General features: G+C 23.4%; 2 protein-coding genes across 6 annotated transcripts in view; one reads left to right on the top strand and one right to left on the bottom strand.

Annotated features, from left to right (window-relative positions):
* The window catches only part of LOC129614125 (neuropeptide-like 1), a 64,085-nt gene extending 55,166 nt beyond the window's left edge, over positions 1-8,919 (top strand). For 3 of the 5 annotated variants that reach the window (XM_055528524.1, XM_055528526.1, XM_055528525.1), the window contains exons 3-6: positions 1,053-1,151; positions 1,808-2,501; positions 3,046-3,253; positions 7,333-8,919. In XM_055528524.1, the coding sequence (XP_055384499.1) occupies positions 1,053-1,151; positions 1,808-2,501; positions 3,046-3,253; positions 7,333-7,780 (1,449 nt within the window). In that variant the 3' untranslated portion in view covers positions 7,781-8,919. Of the gene's footprint in view, positions 1-1,052; positions 1,152-1,807; positions 2,502-3,045; positions 3,264-7,332 lie in introns of all 5 variants that reach the window. The other 2 variants (XM_055528527.1, XM_055528528.1) reach the window with 2 other exon arrangements.
* Positions 8,920-14,114: 5,195 nt separating this feature from the next.
* LOC129614133 (protein gooseberry-neuro-like) overlaps positions 14,115-25,411 on the bottom strand; it is a 46,285-nt gene continuing 34,988 nt past the window's right edge. Inside the window, exons 4-5 of the mRNA XM_055528535.1 lie at positions 14,705-15,226; positions 14,115-14,467 (exon numbers count right to left, since the gene is read on the bottom strand). Coding sequence (XP_055384510.1) covers positions 14,115-14,467; positions 14,705-15,226 — 875 coding nt within the window. The remainder of the gene's footprint in view (positions 14,468-14,704; positions 15,227-25,411) is intronic.

Genomic DNA, 25,411 nt, shown 5'->3' with positions numbered 1-25,411 from the left:
AATCATATTCAATTAGGAAATTATTTGGAAATTTTGTTGGAAAAACAAAAATTCTTAATTGACTTAAAAATTCGGAAAATTTAGTAATCTAATTTCTTATATACATTTGTATAGGAAATATTTTGGTATACTCAACAAGTATTTTACGTATTTAAGATTTTTATTTTTTTGATATACAAGGATATATTTTAGAAAATTTAATTCTATTTTCAGTTTATAAGGATAATACAATTTTCCTATGTGCATATTGTGTGTATACACAAACAAAGATTTATGCAGAATCTTTGATGATACTTACAAGAAAATATGAATGATAATATTGAATATTGATTTGAACCTGTTCATAAAAAAGATTTTAATTTAATTTTATCAATTTCAATATTTATTTTTGGAAGTTTTGAATCTTATATATAAATACGTAAATTAGATTTTACAAGAACAATTAATGTTTTCCAACATAGATAACTAGGCAACATGCATATAATGTTTTCCAAACTATTAGGCAAAATGCATAACATGCACATAGTTGTTATTGCAAACAAGATCCTGCTATTCTTAAAATCGTTTTCAACAATATTGAAATATTGATTTCTTTTATAAAATTATTGTGAAAAGATTTGATATTGTAGTTTTTTCTATCGCTCTTATTGAACAACCTATTTTAGCGTACAACCTATTTCTTTTGGGATGAAATTTTATTTTATTCAAATTTAATAAGAAATGAATTTTTTTGAAAAATTCATAGAACTCATATAGTCACCCCATATGTTGTACACAATTAACATTAACAAACAATAGAAAAATTTATTTACATATAACAAGGCAATCATAGTATCTATTATCTATAAATAATCTTTGTATATAAAGCGTTACGCATTATATGAATTTTTTCATAAAAAAAGAAACAATTGAAATTGATTGATTTTATTGTAGAGTTTTTTTTCTTCTCAATACTATTATTGAGCTTTCTTCCAATACTGTTTTATTATGACATTTTCATTCTTCTGATGATTCTGCCTGCAGTATTTATCAAGCCTTTTTTATCGTTTTAGGTCACACCTCAAGGTATCGAGGATAAAGGACTTTCAGCATGTGAATTGGAATCGTTAGTGAAGCAAATATTAAATCCAAATCCTGATTATCAAATGCACGTAAGTTGTTTTTGTATTTCATTTCGGTTTTTAAAATGCTTTTTTCTTATAACTATACTTTTAGATACTTCGAATATAAATTAAAGGTTTTCAATATTAAAGGATAAAATTTTTATTGCTTTTCTAGAATTTTTTTTCTTTGCATTTATAAATTTGCATAAATTACTGATAAAAGATTTTTTCTATGTCAGTTTGTTGAAAAAACAAATATTTATATAATAAAAAGATTCAAAAAATTAAGTAATGCAATTTTTATTACTTCGCATTTCCGAAAAGAAATCAAGTTTCTTTGAAATGAAAATGTTTAGCGCTTAAGAGCTCAGTTAAATGAGTTGATTGTATAGTTTTTTTTTATATATTAACAAAATTCATTTTTAAAAGTTGACTCAACAATTTATGAGTAAACAGATTTCCTCTGTCTCAGTTATTTAAATATTTTTGCAATAAATTCAGTGCTATTTCACGATAGAATGAATTTGTATGATTACTCTAAAAGCTTTAAATATATTTGTTGTTAAAACAAATTTGAAAAAAATTATTTAAGCAGAATTATTTATTTATTTGCATTTTAAAATTACTTCTAAAATAATCATTTTGTTTAACTTAAAATTTTATCAGATTCTACATTGAAAAAAGAAAAAATTGCATACTTTCAGGCGAATGCATTACGAGATCAATTACGTTATATGATACAAAATAAAAATTCTGATATACCATATCAAACAATTGATGATTCATCAACAGATTATTTTGATGAAGATAAACGTTCAGTTAGTTCTCTTGCTCGTGCCGGTAATTATCCAAGTTATGGTAAAAGATATTTGGGTGCATTAGCTAAATCTGGTATGATGTTAAGATCAAATGCATATGATGATATTAAAAGAAGTGTTGCAACATTAGCTAAAAATGGACAATTACCAACACAAGAACCAGATACAATTTATGATGATAATCAATCACAACAATGGGAAGATAAACGTAATTTAGGTTCATTAGCAAAATCTGGTTATATTGGTAAACGTAATATTGGTACATTGGCAAGAGATTTTCAATTACCGAATAATGGTAAAAGAAATTTGGCAGCATTAGCACGTTTAGGTTTAGCACCAAAACGTAATATTGCATCATTAGCACGTCAAAATTCATTATATATGGCGGAGAAGAAAAATATTGCAGCATTGAAAAATTCACCAGTACATGGACAAAGGCAAAAACGTGATATTTATGGTGATTTGGGTGATTATGAAGTTCCTGATGATGTAATACAAAATTATTCAATGGATTATGATGATTTAAGAAATCAATTAAATCAATTATATGGTGGACCATATGAAGAAAAACGATTTTTGGGTAAGTTTTTTTTTAAAATGTTTTAGTGAGAAAAAATGAAAAATATAAAGTCAAGATTTTGAAAATAAATTTAAATTTGATTATGATTTTAATTTATTGAATTATGAAACGAAAAACGGAAATGGTTTGGGCTTTGAAACCTAAAGAATTTTGAGTCAAATATAGTTACGATAGCACATTCTTTTATCGCTCATAATTGAGTAATGTTGTTTAGAAATTTCTCTTATTAAATTCCAATAAATTGCAGGACTGTGTAGATAAGTTTTGAAAGACATACCAGCTGTTCACATTTTATAGCTAATGCCAAAAGGACTGCCTCGAGAATTTAAATTTCTTCAATCTATTTGTAAAATTATTCTTGACTTTATATTTTTTTTTACATAAAAAAGCGTCTTTCATACAGCCAAGTGGTATTATAAAAATTCTTTTATTTACATTTTTTTTTAAATAAATATTCAAAACTACTTAAAAAAACACCAAACAAAAAATTAAAATTTAAAAATATTCAAAAAAACAAAAAACCAAAAATAAAAATATTGAACAGGATCTCTTGCAAAAAATGGTTGGTTTAGACCATCAGCTGAAAAACGTAATATTGGTTCGTTAGCACGTTTAGGTTTAATAGGTGGAAATGGTTATGGTTTTCGCCAACAAGAACAAAAACGTCATATTGGAGCACTAGCAAGGTCAGGATGGCTATCAGCTTTTCGACCAGTCAGAAGTGCTCGTTTTAGCCGCTCGGGCAGAGCGAGGTCTCGAACAGTAGGATTTGATATTAAAGCTTGTAGTTTTGTCATTTTTTGTGTATTATACTTTTTTATATATTATTTTTATTTTAATAGAATGTCATTATTATTTAATATATATATATTTATAAATATTTTTTTTATTTATTTGAGTACACATAAATGGATGGTGATGGCTGTATTAAAACAAAAAAAAAAAATTTTTTTTTTTTCTTTATTTTGGGATAAAAATCAAATTTTAAATCAAATTAAACTACAAAACTACTATATATATAAATATCTTTACTACCTTTATTTTACTGCTGATGAAATTGAAATTGAAATTGCTAATGACAGATAGAAATTTATAGATAATCACACAGGGATGATGGGATTTTAATTTGCGTCTGCAAAATATTTGAAATTTTGTGTTAAAGTTGAAACTCAGACCTTTTACAATTTATCTTTGCTCTGATTTGACAATCATAAATTGTTTAGATCTAAATATACTCTCTGTTGCACTTTAACTATGAAAATATTCTAAAACTCATCCAATTAAAAATTAAAAAAAAAATTTTTACTAAGAAACCCTTATGTTCAGAGATTCTAAAGAATTTTTAAAATATATTGTAAGTGTTTAATTTTTCCGTCTGCTCTCTTATAAAAATCCTTCTACTCAAAACCAGACAAATGAAAATTTTTTGACAAATAGATTAACTTTAGAGAAAATTTAATAGCTCTTCAAAATTCCGAAGTTTTCGGTAAACTATACTGCGTTTGAACTGAAAGCAATTTTTGATAACCGGTAGGCTCAAAAACTATTAAAAAATAACAAATTTTTTATTTGACACTACAAAACCGTTTTTTAAAATTCGCTTTTGGGATTTCGAGGGTACACATACATACAGCATATACACGGCAACCTGAAAAAGCCTTTAGTTTTGACCGTTGTGACCGCTCCTTTTAATAATCGCTTAAAGTAATTGGACCTTTTTTTTTGTATTGTGTGTAGAGTTTTTGAAAATTAATATCATAGAATCGTACGAATTACGAACTTAACTTCAACATGGACCCGTAAATTATCACAAATTCTTTTCGTAAAGATTGTGAATCAGCAATGGCAGCACCATTTTTTCGAAGTTTCAAAATGGGTACTTTATTTCAATTGTTAAAAATGTTTATTAATATTTTTTTGTTGCTATTTGAGTAAACAACTTTCATAAAAAAGGATATTTTTTAATAGCGAAGTTTTGCAGTTTTTTTTAGATTTTGAATATTTTTGAAAAATTAAAAAATTTTTTTAGCAAATATGAATTCACTTCCGTTCATGGTAATTGTGGGAAGAACTTAAACTCAAAACAAAAAATTCAAAACTTGAAAATTTAAAAAAATTACTCTCCTTAAACTGCCTGTAACGTGTGATTATTTCTTTCGTAGACTTTTAGGGGTTATTTTCATTATGAATGTAATTTATGATTATTCTATAACGAATATTCGGAGCAGAATTTTATTAAATCAGAATTGACAAAATAATACTCGTAACTTCCTGAATTTCAGACTTACGAACGTAAATCATGAAAGGCCGGATAATAATTGCAATTTTCCAAATAAATATTTTTAAATAATTAATAAAAATTTTATCAGTAGTAAAATTTATTTCATATCAAAAACAAAACAAACTTTTGTATATTAAAAAAAAAAATATATTTATATATAGGGTAAACAATATTATAACTATAAAACCGTATACACATAACTATAGTCAACAATAATATTAAACAATACAAAAAGGAAATCTATAATTCTATTTTCAGTTCTATTTTTTTCCTACGACAAAATTTCAAGAAATTGGGCCGCCAAAAATTTCAAAAAAAAAAAATTCAGATGCTTTTTCTTTTTATAAGTTTAAACGTTGTAGAAATAGAAAATTTTTATTAAGAAATTTTTTCCTTCATTCTTTTTGTTCTTGTGTAAATTGTTTGAAAGAACTTTTTTTTTTCTATATATAATAATTGTTAACTGAATTGTAAGTGTCCTTTTGTTATAAAGTTAAAACAAAGAAAAATTTTTGAAATTTTAAAGAAAAGATAAAAATTTTATTCAATTTTAATTTTTTTTTTTCAAATTTCTTTTATTAAATTTTTCGATTTATCTTTTATTAAAATGATTGAATATGAAAATTTTATTATTCTTGTAGTATTGTTTGATTATGTAGAGGATATATATAAAGGATATTCGTATTATATTAGGAATATTTTGAGTATATTTTTTAATATTAGATCCAAATTTTTTAACAAAAAGAAATGTTTTTATTTTGTTTTCATTATTTTTTCAGTTTATTTTACTTTTCAATTATTATTTTTCTTTCTTTCTTTCATTAGTATATTATTTAGTATTTTGAGCATGTATCGATTGTGTGTCCTTTAAATGTATATAAAGAGAAAAAAATACAAAATCCTTTTCTGTTAATTTTTTTTTTGATTATTTCAAATATAATCTTTAAAAGACCACATATTATGAATTTTCTTTCATATTTTGAAATCTTGATGGCATATTTTACTTGATTGTCGACTGTATAAATAATAATCTATTGATTAAAATTGATTGAAGAGCGGATAAATAAGTAATAAAATGGTTATTCTTAGAAATTTCTTTCTTAGAAGTCATTGCACGTGTGTTACACGTGAATGTGTTTGACAATTAATATATAGGAAAAATGAAGAACCCGACCGTGTTCAAGAAGTTAAATTTTGCAATTTTTTTTTTTGTATAAAATATTGACGAATTTTTCATAGAATAAATCTTATGATCGAAGTCCTGAGTATAAAGCAGTTGTTAAGAAAAATCTTATTTAATTTTCAATTGTCTTCTAGTGTTCGAATACATTAAACTTTCTGACCTCAACTAAGTGATGGGTAAAAATTGAAACTCAACTTTGACTCCTTGGCTTGAACTTCGATCCCAGCTGTAATTTGGATCCAATAATTCCTAATTTGGATATGACTCCAATTTTGGCTCATATTTTGACTCTGACTCCGTGACTCGACTTCGACTCTTTGACTCAACTCCGACTCCTTGATTCGCCTACCTAACCCTAAAAAATAATAATAAAAATTTTTATGAAATTTGCTTTGCCAAGCTACTCTATGAAATTCAATTTTGTAAGGAACATTTCTTTTTTTGCTTATTCTTAGTTTTGCGTTAGAAATTCTATTGCAATAGGTTTAACATTTTAAGAAAAAAACCTTTTAACTTGAGGGCTAATTTTTATCTTAACGAAACATGTTTTTCAATTATTTTATTGTTAGGATACAGACCTACACAAAATTTAAAATAATTTTTTTACTAAGTTTGATAAAATTTCAGAAATGTTGAAAGTAAGGGTCAAAAGTTTATTTTATAAGATCAATTGGATAGTTTAAGAAATGAAAATAACTTAAAGAAAATGATTGCTACCTCACTCTCAAAAATCAATTAAAAACTTATATTATTTTTCTGCAATCATATCCAATTATTGATTAAATGGTAAAGCCTATACATGTTTTTTAAATTTTACTTTATATTAAAGTAGTCCAAAAATATTTCACCTCCTTGGTGAATTAGTTTTTATATTGAATATTTTATTATCGGAATAGGTTTAATAATATCTTTAAACTTTTTAAGTAAAACTATTTAAATATTATTAAATTGTTTAATTAAAGATTTCAAATTTTTGTAAAATAACATTAATCTAGTTAAATTTCTTTCATAATTTTTCCTACTTTCTTATTATAAATATTAAGCATATTTCGGCATGAATTTGATTCAATTTTAAAATTTGTAAAAATTGTTTTTTTTTTTACAAAAAATTGTTGTTAAAATATATATTTTTGTAATTGTACTTTTTATGTGTAATTTTTATAAATTACAATTAATGTGTAATTAATGTTCTTTATTAGATTCCATTCTAAAAGCTCATTTCAAACGAGAATTTATGACGAAAATATAAAAACAATGATAAAAAAAAAAATTCCCAAATATTAAAAATCAAAAGAATTTTTTTATTTTAATCTTTTATTTTTTTTCATTTTATTCTATTTTCCATTAATAATAAAATAAATATTAAGGCCGGATATTACCCCCAACAAGAGCGACTACTACAACCCACAGCGGCCGTTTGTAGACGATGCGATTACAACAATCAAGACTATTCCAATACAATTAGCTGGAAATCACCAACATCAACTGGATTATCTAGATGGGGTACACCACCAAGACTTACAGCATTACACTGGAGAAGTTTACGACCCACAACATATTACTGAACATCAATATAATAAAAATAATAATAATAATAATAATAAAAATATAAATGATGACAATAATAATGATAATAATTATAATGATGAATTTATAAATTATTTATATAATTTAAGTGAAAATAACTCATTGAATAATAATAATAACAATAAGAATAAAATTAACAATAACAGCAACAATGATAATAACAACAGTGATGAAATTCAATGTAGCCAACGTTTAAATTTGATGTTAGATGCTTTAATTAAATACTAAGACAATACTATATTTATATATGTATATACAAAACACTAATACATTTATGAATATCTATATTATATTTATGTAGCTGTATAGATAATAATTTATTATATTATATGTATTTGATCATAAAAATTTACAATAAATATTATTAAAAGGACATAATGTAAAACTTAAATTTTTACTATAATACATACATATATATATATATATATAATCTATTTTTGTTTTTTCGAAAGACTTATTCAAAAATAATTGCGACAATAATATTAATTATATACAGACATATACATATTTAATGTAAAAAATATATAAACACTAAATACATATAAATTGAAAAAAAAAAGGAGAAATTGTGCACATATACCATATACATAGTAAATATATTATAAAATTAAATAATAGAAAAACTTTATAACTATGCCGTTCTTACGGAATAAAATCACAATTATGATTCACAGATTTTATGCACTAATTAATTCTATTATTATGTCCACATTTTGCTTGTTTCTCGCCAAATTTCTATTGTATAACGCAATTATAATTTCAAGAGTTAATAGTTGACAATATTATACCTATAGAATAGCTGTTCACAATAATCTATGCGTTGATAAAAATCGTGAAATTTCGTTGAATTCGTCGTCATTGAAAAATTATGAAATTTCACTTTATTTTAATTTTATTGATAAATTAAATAAATAAGCTCTTGGTCAACACATAATAACAAATTGGAATTCAACAAGGAAATTAAGTTTGTAGAACAGTACATGTTAATGTGCTCCGACATTAACATGAACTGACAAACGGAATACATTTGCTGGTTCACTCTACTCGGAGTCTGGCTCATTCATTGTTTTAACAAAATGAACTTAAATTATTTTATATAATTACAATTTATTAATTTCAATTCAAGAGTTTCATATTCTGTGAATCACTTTCGATTTCATATTATTTATCCCTTTACATAACATATGTAATATATAATATAATTATAATAATTGCTATTGAATGTATTTTAAAATAAAGTTAATATCAATAATTAATAAATTATTGAAAATAAGAACTTATATAAAAATTTAAAAGAAAAAACTCAAAATCATTATTGTAATAATAAAAATATCATTGTAAACTTCCAGGTGTATATGATTTTACAAAAAAAAAAAAAAACAACAAAAAAACATAAAATTATATAAAATAAAATATTATGTAATTAAAGAATATTAGATAATATTTTATTAGTATTATATACAGAAATTATAATAGTTGTAGTAATTTTACATATAAAGTAAAAGAAAAAATTAAAAAAAAAATTATTAATTTAAATACAGAGAAAAATTATATTATAATCTATAATATCATAATGAACAAAATTTTTTTTAATATTTAAATACTTTAAGTGGTGTATTTTAAACTTTTTCAAAATCAAAAATTTTTATTCTATTATAAAATTTATAAATTAATTTATACTCAATTTAAATATAAACTTAAAGCATATTACAATCTCTATATAACAATGTTTTAACAAGACAGTGAAACAGGATTATTTATATAGGTATTAACATCGACTTAAAATGTTATAATATGGAAAGAGTCAATCGTTATGATAGCAACACCAATTCTCTTATAAAATTAAAATGAGAAAATTTGTCATAAGAGAAATGAACACAGTTTAATATTAATTGAGTAAAATTACTGACTACAATAAATTTAATTTGATACTGTCACGATGCGCTCATGTTATATAGTCTTTACTTTGTGAACTATAAATATGTCAATTAGAGCTTACATGACACAATATTAAATCAATGCAATAGTAAAGTGAGATGCGATAAAATGCTATAGGTTTTTATTTAAAATGAGTAATAACACTATTTTCTTTTTACATACGTATTATAAAAAATACGCAAATATACTACAATTACATACTCTAAAGACACAAAGAAAATGAAAATTTTAATTAAGAAATAAAACTATTTTATAAAATAAATCATATCAAAGGAATAAAAATTGAAAAAAAAAAAAAAAACAGCAGAAATATAATTACATATGATAATATTCCATTACAAGGACATTTATGCATATCGTTTAATGTACGAAAAAAAAAATTAATTCCATATCAGAGAAAAATATTTTGAATTTAATAAACAATTTATAATTTGAGGAAAACTGGAAATAAAAAAACTGAAAAGAATAAATTATAAATAGTGTAATTAAATATTTAATTCTATTTTAAAATTTATACATATATTATACAGTTTATATAATTATAAATATATATAAATACATATAGTCATATATTTTGTTATTTATTTTTTGAGTTTTTCATTTGATTTTGCATTAAAATGAAGTATAACACTTGTTAAAAATTGCACTAACTTTCAATATACAATCTATAACATTTAAAATTATACAAAATGAAAAATTCAAAAAAATTGCAAAATTATTAAAATTTTAATATAAAGGTAATTTTTTTTAATTCGGGAAATAAGAAAGCAGAATTATTCTCATTAAATATTATTTTTTGCTTTAATATATTTAAGTATGAGAGAGTAAAATTATGATGCAATACTTGCATGATTTCAGAAATTAGCAGTGTTGCGTTAATTAAATATTAATATGTTATTAAATACAGATGTTATTAAAAAATTTAATTTCTAATATGTTTAATAAAATTTTTTAATAATTAATAAAGTTTTTATTAATTTTAATTGTGAACTTTAATATAATAATTATAATATTAATTAAAAAATATTTTAATAATTAAAATTTTAATAATAAAATATTAAAGTATATAATTTTGTTTTGCTATGAAGCTGTTTTAAAACATTGCATTTTTGTTTATTTAATTTCAAACATTAAAAAATCTAACTCAATTTCTTATACATATATATATATATATATATATATACACCATTGGTTTCATTTGCTATACAATAATAATAATAATTTTTTGCAATTTTTTTCGAATTATATTTCTATTATAAATCTATAAAATTTATATACAAATTAATATATTTATTATTAAAATACCATAAATCAAGAATTTTTTTTTATTTCTAAAATAATAATTATAAATAAATAAGAATTTTTAAGGCTGGTGATTTATGGTATATACATATATAAAAATTAAATAAAAATTTCCTGACAATAAATTTTATAATAAATAATAATTATTATTATTATTTTTATTCGTTTTTCATAATAAATTAAATTGTAAAATATAAAGTATGTATTATAATAGTACATGAAATTTATATACATACATAAAATTAAATGTATAGACTAAATAAATATTTATATTATAATTAATTTTTATTTTTAAAATATCTATATATATATACAATGCATGTTATTATTATGATAATAATGAAATATAAAAAAATAAATTGTAAAATAATAATAAAAAAAAAAAGAAAACATTTCAAGTATTTAGACAATGAAAAAACAAAAAGACAAAAATTGTATTCACACTGCAAATATGACAATAATTTTAAAAAATAAAACTTTGAAAAAAGAAAAGGAATCATAAAATCTAAATCAATAAATATTGACAAATAATAATTAATTAAAAATACATAGCTATTATATGGTTGAAAAAGAAAACTCAATAATAATAAAGTAATTCATATAAAATGTTTTCAAAAATTTTGACAATAAATTTAATTAAAATTGATTGAAAATAGAAGAAAACAAATTTGAAATTTTGTATAAAAATAAGAACAAAATCCTATTATTACACTTCTTTTAATTGATTTTTCTATATTCTATGTATATATATATATATACATGCAAAAACACCCTGTATTGTTATTAAAATAAAACATATTTTAAAATCAAATCCATTTGTTAAAATCTAAAATTTATTCTTTGTATATGTACAATCTCCGCACTGACTTGTCCGCGCTCTATACGCGGTTTCCAAAAATTAACCGACTCTGCACACACACACACACACTTATTATTAACAGAATTTCACATACCCACATACATATAAATTATATAATTTTTTATTCATGAAAATGTCATCAGCTCTCTAATATGTCAGTGTCTCTTCGATCCCATAGACAATATTCCATATTAAAAAGTAATTTTTGCATACAATAAAATAAATTTCAGTAATTTCCTATTAATTTACAATTAATATATTAATTATAATAATAAATATTATTAAAGTTACGGTTTCATATTAAATATTAAAATATATTTAAAATTTTGTATATTTGGTGAGAATTCTACGATTTAGTGCAATTAGTGTAATTTTATAACATCATACTTTTATACTTAATTAACTTTAAAATTTGTTATAATTTTGTTTGAAAATCATTTATGAATATTTGTATTTTAAGAATGCTCTTAAAATAATTAAATTTTTTTAACAGATAATCACAAAAATTTAATTAATATTTCATATATTTTTTTATTACAACAGTGTTACCCTTTATATCACAGCAGTTTTGTTAATTCTTTGTAAGATTTAATTTATTAGTAAAACTGAATTTCAATATTATTGAAGAACAAATTTTAATTACGATTTCAATTGTTCGATTAATACAGGGTGTTACAAATAACACTATTTATGTATATTGTAAATATTAAAGTATAAACAATATAAAACTTTAAAATTATGCAATTAAAATTTTCGCTTTATATAGTTCCTTGGTATCTTTTTGATATTAAATGTAAAGAAAAATGTACGGAAGTCTTTAAATTGTCTTCTATTTCTTTGCCCCCAAAAACTGAAAAACTATGAAAGAGGATTCGATTATAGCTTAAGATGTATTTTTTTGTTTTTGTATATTGTAAAAGCTTTAAAAAAATTAAATTATATTTTGAAAAAAATAAAATAATAATTTATGTAAATTATATAATATATTTTGAAGAAGAAAGCTAAATAATTTTATTTTTTTGAAATTTACATACATACAAATTAAATGTATTAATATATAAAAACAAAACAAAAATAAGTATATGTACATAGGCTACTATGTAAAACAAAATAATAAAAATCGCTAAAAATTAAAAAATCTTATATATTTAAATTATTTTATGTAAAATGTTCGATCAAATCATATCTAAATGAATTAAATCAAAATACAAAAAAAAAAACAAGATTTAAATAAAATTAATTAAAAAAAAAATGGTGGAAATATACAAGTATTTAATTATAAAAAATATCTCTGCAAATATTAAAAATTGTGTTTTATTTCCAATCATCAAAAATGTACCAAATTATACTATATCAATCATCAATTATACTATAGTTTATAGCTTCTCTTGTTGCTGGGCCATAGTTTTTAAACACTCACAAGCACAGATTTAGATCTCCGTGTTCCGTAATATAACACGTAATTCCGTGTGTGTACTGTAAGATGTCAGTCAAAAATTTCTTTTATATATTACAATTATGTCTCACATATTACAATTTCATTAGGTGTCCGTATTTATACGTACTTGTTGTATATGTTTATAATGGAATATGAGCTTATAAGTAAATGATTTTAATAATTTTTAATAACAGCTAATATAAAACTTCTATTTTAACAGGAATTATAAATTTTCCAGTTTCAACTTTTTCTGATTAAGTTTTCGTTGATAGCTTAAACTTGCATTTGTGTCTGAACTAATTTGAACTTATTTACAAATCTCGTATTAGAACTCATATTTCCTCATGAATTATCGAGTACGGCTTAAATATTAGTTAGTGAATTTGATCGAGAGATCCTAAATGGAAATTTATAATTATTTGTATAACGTTTAGTTTCTTTTTTAATATAACGAATTTACAGCTGACAATTTTTATAATATGTGTTGAAATATACGACGTCTTAGCGTAAAAGTGAGTATTACATCGAAATTTTCGCTTTATGATTTTGATGAAAGATTTAACAGCCATTTTAAGGATATGAAACGTTATGGATTCGGAAGGCATGATCAAATTAATGAAATTAATAAAATAGCAGGCAATTTTTATAATTGTTATTTGTACAAAATTTATTTACTATTACATTCTTATAATATATATTTCCTACACTAATTTAATATATAATTTATATAAATTTATTAATTTTTCCTAGAATTTTAAATGAATTAAATTATGTGCATTATTTGTTTTTTTGTATTATTTAAATTTGAAATTAAACTAAAAGTAAATTTTTTTTTTTTAATTCAACTAATTTTTGTTTTATTTACTTTACGATTATTTTAGAAATCAAGGTGAAATTTTTTAAATTAAAAGTAATATTTAATTATTAATAGGGTAAATTTATTTTTTAATTTTTTTTTTTTTAATAAATAATTATTACAATTAAAAAGTGTATTGTTTTTTTGTATTTTACATATGAATTGATTGCTATGTCCAATATTTTTGATTTTGACCAGCAACACCACTTGCTATTGCAGTTCCCGTTTGTGTATTATATGGATTACCACTATGTACAACGGCAGCAACTGCAGCTGCAGCAGCAGCAGATTGTGCTTGTAAATTTGTACTTGTATGATAATCATTAACATAGGCTGCTGCAGCCATTGCATTTTGATGATTTGCTGCATGCAAAGAACCATAAGTTTGTGACCAATTTGAATTATCCAATTTTGTTGAATATGGATTACTACCATCAGATGATGTTGGTAATGCTGGTGCCATTTTTGAAACACTTTCAGCTGTTAATTTTGTAAAATCATCCATACTTAATTTTGAATAATCTGTAAATGAATAGAAAAATATAGTAGAATTATTATTCTTTATTATTTATGTACAACAATTAATCAAAATATTTGAGATCTTTTGTTAAAAAATCATCTATTATAAAACAATTTATTAAAAATGCATAAAAATAAATCGGAAATCTTAAATAAATTTCAATATAATAATAAAAAAAATAAAACAAAAATCAATAATCAAAGTAAAATTTATTATAAAAATTTTACCTAATGCCTCACCTTGATGATAATAATTTTGTCCGGTAAAATGTGAATGTTGATGATGAAATCCGGTAGCAGTGAAACCATGCTGTGGCGGTGTAACTAAATCACTATAACCATGATGCATTTGATGATGTGGATGATTATCACTACTTGGTGTTGTTGCTGAATATTGTGTCATTGATGTTATTGGAAGACCACCAATTGCTGTTAATGGTGGTCCCATTGCACTAACCATACTACCAGCTGCGCCACTACTAAGACTACCGCCACCATGACCAACTAAACCACCATTTGAACCAGAATGTTTACGTAAACGTGCACGACGATTACTAAACCATACTTGTATTCTTGCTTCAGTTAAACCTGTTGTTTGTGCTAATTCTTCTCTTGTATAAACATCCGGATATTGTGTACGACTAAATGCTCTTTCTAATGCTTCCAACTGTTCTGCTGTAAATGTTGTTCTTGAACGTCTCTGTTTCCTTTTTAATGGTATACCTGGTTCTGATTCCGTATCACTTGAATCAGAACCTCGACCTGATTATCAAATGAAAAAAAAAATGAAGAGAAAAGAAAATTTATTTGAAAGGAAATCATTTTAAAAAAAAATATTTTGATAATAAAAATAATAATATTAAAATATTGGAATTTCTTTAAAAATTCAAATTTTTTTGATGAGTTTTTATGTTAATACAGAGAAGAAAATGTTAAAATAATTAAAAAATATGTTTGTGGTTGATGCCCCGTGAAGTTAATACGGAAGTTATGAACTATTTAATAGCAATTCAGTGATAAATTCATTTCCTTTCCGAGTTAATTCTTTATTTATTTTTAAAAGAGTTCTTGTAATAATTTAAAGGAAATTTTTATTTGTGTAGGAATAATTGTTTTTGAATTCAAATTATAAATTAAATTGTACGAATATCGTAATCACATAATGCATTATCGTCTTCGTTCCGTCCCGCCCCGCATGACAGTATTTTAAAACATGAACTAAATTTTTAGTAAGTGGATACTTTTAAATAAAATATTGTCAGAACATAGTGTTATAAAAAAAATTTTTAATTAAAAATGCCCAAATGTTAGTAAAATGGTAGTTTTAATTGCGTTAAATATTATTGGAAATTTATGAAAATCGATATAGAAATACTTTAATAATTTGAACAATATTGTAACAATGTCAAAAGTCGAAAATTGCCAATATTATAGAGTGGCAGTAGTAGTATAATCAAAATTCCGTTGCTCTTATTCTTATCACACTAAAGAAAATTCTTTACAGACCGCAATATTCAACCACATTCTATAATACTAAGAAAACATAATTTACAGATGGTTAAAATTCAATTCAAGACAGACCAAAAATATATAGGGGCGAATTACAAAAAAAAAATTTTTTTGTTTTTGAAACGAGATAATAATGAGGTATGAGAATATACCCAATAATATTTTAAACAGAGGGATTCACCAAAAAAGAGACACAACAACAAAATATGAAGTTAAAAGAAAAAAAAATAAATCGATTCTCGTAAAAAAAGTGATTGATTTTTACGAGGTGATTTTTATTGAATTCTTCTGTTCTCTTTTTTGTATATATTTCGATACTTACTTCTTTTGCGGTTTCACTTGAAATCAATGAATACCTAATCATGATATTGTGGCCACAATATACCTACTTCTTGTGATTTATTGTGAATTGATTTTGAATTTTGTTTTAAAGATGAAATATTGTTTTTTATCTTTTTTTAATTTTTTTTTTTTCATTTTAGAAGTCGCATTTTAGTAAAAGAAGAGGTGGAAAATTTTTATTTTTATGATTTTTAATAGTTTATGAGTTTTGCACTTTAAATTATTATTTCTTTTTTACGTTGATAAAAATAAAGGGAATTTGTTCTGATAAGTGTGTAATTAGGTTTAAAAGCAATTTCATATTGTTATCCTGGAATTTTGATGAAATTAAGCAATTAAAGATATTCATTTTTAATAAGACGGGAACCTTTATTTTATTTTTTCTTTTTCGTATTAATTTTTGGTTTCTCTCATTTTATAGGTAAAAAAATAATTGGAAAAAATAAACTTGATTTAATAATAAAGAAACTCATATATAAAATTTTTATTAAAGGTCTTTATCGCGTGTGTTATATCAAAAGTGTATAAACTAAAACAAAAAAAAAATTATTTCAAGAAAACTATGGAAAACTTTTAAAAAAAAATGAAGCTGCAAAATCCAAATTATTTTCCAGAATAAAATAGATAAAGCTAAACTTTCTGTAAAACACCTTATACAGCTGCTTGACACAGCCTTGACACCTCAAAAACCATATTTTTTGACTAAATACTCTTTTCCCTAGTCCCTATAGTTTAATGAATAGTTAATAAACATTTGCGCATTCATTGCCTTTTTTAATTAACGATTTGTGGCCACAAAATAAAACTTTATATTTCCTTTGGTTCGCAATATTTTTCATTTATCCTTAGCCCCGGTTTTCATTTTTATGATTATAAGAATTAGCGAAAAGAAAAAATTTTTAATTACTTCACTACTAAATTGTGAAAAATTCAATAACATTTTACTTGAACTACGATTTTCCAATTTATTAATAACAGTTTTCGTATTTCAACCACATAAATCTATATTATTGGGTCTCAATTAACAATATATATCTCTCCTTCCATTGGTTGAATTTAAACGGAAATTTTTTTAATTCAAAGATTGAATTGTGGTCATATTAACCTTAATTTCTTCCTGATTTTCGACTAAAAGTTTTTTTTTCTTATTTTTATACTACTTTATTTTGTTTAAGATTTTTCTTGTATAACAATTCCTTATTCATATTCCATGAACATTCTATTAAAAAATTTTGTTATAAAATTTAATTGATTTTAATTGCGAAGGTTCATTGGAATTTTAATTAAATTTTGATAAAAATTTGTTAAGAATCGGGCATGTATTCATGATAGATAATATTATATGTATAAATAAAATTGAAATATTTATATTTAACAATAAATAAATTTATAGTAAAGCAGTGAAATTTTGAATAATACTGAAGAACTACTGTAAATGATAACGGATATATACAGGGGACACGTGTTTTACAAACAATTTGAATTGGAAAATGTGTAACTACACAACGGTAATAATATTCTTATTTATTTGAAAAACATTGTTTACAATATAGTTTAAGAAAATCTAATAATTATAATTTTTGAGCAACGCGTCTAAAGTAAACGATTAAATGCTTGCAAAGAGTAATTATAAATACGTTTGGCAGAAGTCCCGCCTAGAGAGAATGACAGGTCACTGGTTTAATCCCGTATAAGGAAAGGAATTTTTAAAATTTTTCTATTTTAACTCGTTTCTTTGACTTCGTCACTCATCTGTTCCATATACTAGTATGATAAGATTTTCTTTCTTTATTTTGCTATAAGAAATTTAAAAATAAAATAAACACGTTGGTGTTGCTTCTTTGTATACAAGGGTGCATTTACAGTTTATTATAGGAATACGTACAGTGAGCAGTTAATATTATGTTTGGAATCTGTTAAATTTATTGGTGAAACTATATGTGATTCGTCGCCTTTTAGTTCCATCTCTCGTTTCGAAATCTTTAATCAGCCATTCGTTATCGATTACAATTTTGGAAAACAATATTAAATTGTTTCAATAATATAAATGTATGCATATAATATATACATATATATTTAGACAATTTGAACCCTCTCCCATTTAATGGTTTTGCATCACAACATACAACAAAAATTTTCTATTTATTTATACTTAAAAATTGTTCAGAATTTTAATGAAAAATTAATTTTATAAAAATTAACTTATTGAAAAATTATTATTAAATTTTTGAATTTTAATATTGAAATTTTTCTATATATGTATGTACATACTTATAATTTATTACCTACATGTATATATATTGAATAATTTTAGAATATTTTTAATAACATGACAATCATAAATTTCAATTCACCTTTAATATTCAATAAATTTAAGAGCATAATAAAATTAAAAATTTATTATAGTATGAAACCTGCAAAATAATTTTAGAAAATCTAACAAAATGGCGGACAACTCTCAATTTTTATGAGACTCTCAATTCAAAAATATAGCTAATAAATCATTAAAAATATAGAAAAATAAAATTGAAATTCATTTGAAATTGTTTTTAATGGTTTTTTTCCCATATTGAATTTTTCTATATTAAAATAATTTACACAGAAAAAAATTATTTTTTTGTATTTTTCTACTTTTTTCTTTTTTGTTATTATTATAACTTAATAATGATAATAATATTTAATTATCACTGAAAATATATTGTCTAAAATTATTTTTGTTTTTTTGTTAGGTTCTTCTTTTGGAACTGGATGAAAAAATATCTAAGTATATCTTTTCTTTTTAAATTTATAAGAAAGAAAAAAAAATTTCCATGTTTTGATTTTAGAATTTGATTTGACCTTTAAAAAGTTATTATCAAAATTTATTTTTTTTTTGTTAAAGAGAATTATTAAAAGATAATAAAAAATAAAAGTTATAGAAAGAACACAGGAAAAACATATTTTGTTTAAGCATAACTTGGGGCGATTTATGTGAAAATGTGGAATTTCAAGGAATTCTATTACGTATTAAAAATGACAAAAATTTAATTTTGACTGAAAATTTTTTCGCTGCTACTATGAGTCTCATAAGAAGTATTATTTATTTAAAAAATAATATCGTATATACTTACGATATTTACAGCAGTAACGTTTTGGTTTATAAAGCCGATTTATTCTTTAAATATATAAATGGATTTGAGAAATTCGCATTTCAGTAGAGAAACAAAATTAGGACTATGGATTAAGTAATTTTAATAAATAACAATATTATGGTTATCTTGTCTTGTTATGCTATATAGATATGTAAATAATGTAGACAGGTTTTTTATATTTATTTTAATTCACTGATATTGATAAATCTGATATTAAGTGTTAAATTTTCTTAAAATCAATTTACATGTATTCTGAATTCTTGATACTAATCCAAAATAGAATAAATATTTCGAAATGAATGCAAAATTTTAGTGTTTTACAAAATATTCGTAACTTGATCAGCATTTCTTCGTTTGTAACATTTGCTGCATTAGAGCTTTTGCTAATAGAATATTACTATGTTATTAAAATTCTCTTAACTGAGCAAGTGGCAAAAGCGTCTCATTAGAGCTATACAATAAAATTACGTTCAACTGCACATGTAATAACTTTTAGAAACATTTTATAGACTTTATTGTATAGCTTTCATGAGATGCTTTTGCCACTTATAATATAGATTTATTATAAAAATTGCTTGAAAATCCTAGGTCGGTACTAGAAAAATTGATTTTAATTCTCTTTTAGTCGATAATGGCAAACTTTTTTAATCAATTTATTACATAACAGGATTTACCCAAAATATGTTTTTCTTCGTCTTGATGGTTTTTTTTTTTTTGATAGTCATAGAAAAGTTGGAAATTTTTTTTTGTTAATTTTCTATTTTTTGTATACATACAATTTTTTTCTTACCAAACATTTATTACTTTAAAGTATATAAAAATTATAATAGGAAGTTCAAGTCATGACTTTGAAACAGCTTATTAAAATATTATGGAAGAAAATAGAAAAAAAAAATCCAAAAATCAAAACGGCCAAAAAGTTATAAAATTTTTAAATCATTGACTTTCAATTTTTCTTTTTTCAATATTTCTTTTTTTTTTTTACTCTATAGTCTCAAGACCCGTGATAAGACTCTTTTTTTTTCGTCAAAAGATAATTTTGTTGAAATCTCATAATAATGAATTCTCTCTTTGGTTTCATAGAATAATCTATGAAGTAATTTTTTCATCAATATTGTCTAACGGATTTTGGAGCTCTACAATCAAATAATGGTAATTATTATACACTTTACATCGCTGAAATGATTATTTTTCAATAATTTTTGTTCTTCTTTTTTCTTTATAATATGAAATTTACGCACTTTTTTGAATAAAAAACTCATAAGTCATTATCGAAATCTCATTTTTCTTTTACATTTTTGTTATATGACCACCTATAAAGTCACATAGAATGACTTGTTAAATTTATTTTGACATATTATAGTCACATTAAATTGTAATCATCTTCTTTAAAATATTTAAAAAATGTTTTAGAAAATTTAATTTTTTTTTATGTTCAATAGAAATTTCAATATCAATAGATTACAATATTAATATATGAAAGCAATCATAGGATATGAAAGAATATAAACTTTTAGATATTTATAATAATTTACTCTTTATTATTTTTATTAATAAATAAGCAGAGCTGCCAAATTAAGAAAAAATACTCAAACAAATGTCTGATTTTCATACGACTATAAGTGAAGTTATTGAAATAACAAATGCAGACTTTCCACAATATATAAATTAAAATTTTTAAAATTTTTATGTTCAATATAAGAATAACTACAAATTAATTGTACTAACTTATTTAATCATTGGTAACTATAACGATTGGTCTGACTTTCTATAAAATATTTGCAAGTTGTGTAAGCTCTACATCACCATTTTTTATTTTTAATATTATTTTTTGTTAAATTTCTAATATATTGGACGAAATACGGACTCATTGTCTCCCTTTTTTCCTATAATAAATATTGTATAAGAAATTTAAGAAATGCGCTAGCTGTATAACTGGGAATAAAGATTACTCTACGACAATTAGTGAAGGGCGCCCAAAAGAATTCTAAATTTAAGAACATTTGGTTAAAATTTAAATTTGGGAAATATTGTCGTTATAGTTCCTTTTATATTTGAGATATATGTATATACGACAAACAAACATAAGGGCAATAAAGTACAATATTCGGAACTTGTAATATCCTTTCTCAATATTTAATTGCAAAAACACTGAATTGAATTCTTTATCAAATTTTTTATTAAATAAAAATATGTAAAAAATAACTTTCATAAAAATTTTTTTTATAAATTTACAGAAAAAAAAATCTCTTTAAAAATATTTAAAATTATTTTATGAAACTATATAAAAAAATGCATAAAACCGCATAAAATTTCTTAATATTTAACAAATGAAAAACACAAAAGTACATAATTATAATATTCATAATAAGACATACATACATATACAGACATAAAGGTAACATTTTGCATTTGAAAAGGATATTAAAAAATATCCTGAATTTTATATCTTTCATATAAATATGTACAGGCGTACATATGTTTTCAGATATAATATAGAAAGCTATTAAAATCATTTATTTTTATGTCCAAATTTTACAACCCCCATATTTATGCTTGAATACGCTTCTTTAAATGACAATATTTTAAAGGAATTCAAATAGAATGCACCGACAAAAAGCGACAGTATCGTCATAATATTGTCGGTATGATGAAGACAAAGGAAAATAACAAAAGCAACAACAAAATGTTAGAAAAAAAAAAAAAAGAAAAACATATTATTTAGAAAAGAAATGAAAATTCAAGTATGTATACAACTATATACAGTTAGGATGTGTAAAGATAGATTTACATGTTTGAAAAAAGCATATTTTAATATATAATAATGTCAAGGATATGCTTTGCCATTTAAGGATAATGTATTATATTTTATTATTTTATTTTTTTTTTTTTGATTTTTCAGTTTTTAAGTTTTCATTAATATTATAGCTTAATTTGTTTTTCGCCGTTTGATTTGTCGGGGTATTCCCATTATTAAATACTATAGGAATGATTTTTTTTAAATATGGTATTATTGAGCTTCAAGTCCGTAATCCTTACATATAGTTTTCTTATTATTTTTTGATTTTTCTTATTGAATTTGTTTTTGATTACTTTTAACTACTTTCGAATTCTTTTAAAATATATGGCATACATATGTTAACAAAAAAATTTGCAGAATGTCAAGGGTGGTCGTCCGCTTTTTTAAAATTAAACTTAATTGATATTGAAATTATGTCTATTGCTAGTAACAACTTTAAAGATTTCAATAAAAATTTTGTTTTTGCATAATGCGTTGCATTCAAGCACTTTTCCTGTTGAGTTTACCAATTAAAATTCACTCTCCAATTTATTATAGTAGATTTATATATAAATATTGCTATATATGCAATTATTGAACATCGACCCATTCTCAATACCTACTAAAATATCGGTTTAATTAACTAGGAAAGTTTAAATTCAATTACACAAAATAAAGGTATCAAATTTATGATTAAATGGCGGCAAATACTAAACCAATGCTTGCATGTTTGCATATTCTATTTCAATAACATTTTGTAGAATTCTATTAAACATATTCATAATTCTGTTAACACTTTAGTTCGATAATTTTAATTTCAATTGGCTATTCAGTACAGAATAATTTTTTCTTCAAATGAAATTTAAAATAAATGATTCAATAAAAAATAATCGATTTCAGCTATTTCTATATCCTTAAACACTAAAATTAATTCCAGGGATATTAAAAATGACTATTCAATATTTGCATATAAAGACAAGGATATTAAATAGAAATATTTTTGATTTAAGTGTTGAGTGCGCTCAATTTATTTATTAAATTTACAGAAATCCAATTCATTGACCAAAAAATTTTCAAATCAATGAAATCAATGAATTAAAGAAATTGATTAATGAATGTTTTACAATAAATTTCGAGTAAGCATGTAGATCAAAGGATATTTTTGATTCTAACAAAAATTGTACATTTTAAAATAAATAATTAGGAAAAAAAAACGAAAGTCATCAATGTTTGATATTTTAAGAAATTATTGAAGTTGGGAAAGCTAAATAATTATAAATAATAGTATAGGAGAAAGCATAGAAAAATCAAACATACTAGAATACTGAATAAATTTTTTTGAATAATAACAATGGTGAATTTTTAAATTTATAAAAATATTTTGATTGATAATTTTGAAATTGATTTCTTTTGTAATTCACCTGTTATGAAAATTATACAATAAGATTAAAGAATTCAATTATGTAAAATTAAAAAAAAAAATATTTTGGTAACTTATGACTTCACGTGTCATGACGCATCGATTTGTAAATAAAAGGATTGAAAGAAATTTTACTAAATTAATGATGTTCCTTATTTTAAAATGGGTGTTTTTTTTTGGAATTATGACAATTTCAATAACTTCAAATATAATGAAAAAATTTTCCTAAAATAATTTGAGAAATTGGTATATTTATTCTGTACGTAAGCAGTTCGAGATCATGCAAGAGACATCAAAATTATTTCAGATTTTTAAGTTTGCAGATTTAGAGTATGATGGAGATTGAATAAATTATTTTTTTAGGTAAGATCTTAATATTTCGCCTGTTTATTTATTAAAAAATTATTATTTCGAACTGCTCCCAAAAATTGTTAACGAACGTTTTTATTACAAATGTTTGCAAGATTTTTATTAAAATAATTTGTTGTTCATAATTAACAGAAACAGTAAAAACAACAACAATAAGAGAGGATAATTTTATTAATATACTTGGATACTTGTAGTCAGTTTAAAGATCACTGTTCTAGAGTCTAACGTGACTTTATATCCAAGATTTCTCTAAGACGAAGAACCGATCACCGATAGAGAAGAGAATTGAATTCTGCTAGACATCCGATAGATTTCGTACTTTTACACCTACTACTGCAGCCCATCCCATCAATGTATAGCCGAATTTCTCGGATTTATAAATTTTTATAAACCTAATTTTTAATCTTAGCAATTAAAAGTACTTGGGTGGCGCTAATTTTGAAATTGCAGCACATAAAGAATAAATGTTAAAATAAATAAATTGTGCTATAAGGTAAAATAATAAAAGCACTACAAGTTATCGGCATAAAAGAATAAGTCAAAATATATGCATAAAACAATATCTTGTATAAATTCTTTGATTCATTTATGAGTGTATGTGGTTTTCTTGTCACTATATTGGATATTTGAATAGAACATATACTCGTATTGGTTGATAATTAATTGTTATTATTAAAGAGACACAAAAGTGCGTCCGATTGCATTCAATTATATCTCTCTCATTTCATCTCCTCGGCTCATTAAACTCTTTCAACTCACCCCCTTTATAAATATGTTTAGTGCTACGGTTTAATTCTGCAATCAAGTCCGTCAAAAAATTTATTTGAGAAAATTACTTGTTTCAGTTCAAGAAACATTACAAAAAACACTCATACACTCATTCCTATATAAAATTATTAAAGTTACAATTGCAATAATTTGATGATCGGATTGCCGCCACTGCACGTCCATATATTGAAGGAAGCTCGGCTGGTGACTTACCGACTTCTCTCTGGCGAGGACGGGGCAGGGCTAAAGTTGGCCCACAGAACTCACAGAGACTTCATTGAGGGCGATCCGATTCTAAGGATAACCATGTCAGATACCTGTCTGCCGCGGTACAACTTCGACCACAAGTACAGGGTTCTGTTTCCTGATCGATGGACGTGGGATCGGGGTGGTCCGGTACTTAGGTCGGGTTCGAGCGTGTGGTATGCGGACGGGTCCAAAACGGAGTCGGGTGTGGGCTCGGGCGTATACGGTGTCCGCCCGGACACGCGTGTATATGCAACCCTTGACCCGTATTGCACAGTGTTCCAGGCCGAAATACATGCAATAGAAATCTGTCTGAGAATCAATTTGGAAAGTGGGTATAGAAACCGCACCATCTATGTGTTCTCAGACAGCAGGGCTGCACT

Source organism: Condylostylus longicornis, unplaced genomic scaffold, assembly GCF_029603195.1.
Source record: "Condylostylus longicornis isolate FDR11 unplaced genomic scaffold, ASM2960319v2 ptg000101l, whole genome shotgun sequence".
Taxonomy (NCBI): Eukaryota; Metazoa; Arthropoda; class Insecta; order Diptera; family Dolichopodidae; genus Condylostylus; species Condylostylus longicornis.
Note: the sequence above shows the minus strand (reverse complement) of the source record. Positions and strands in the feature narration are given on the sequence as shown.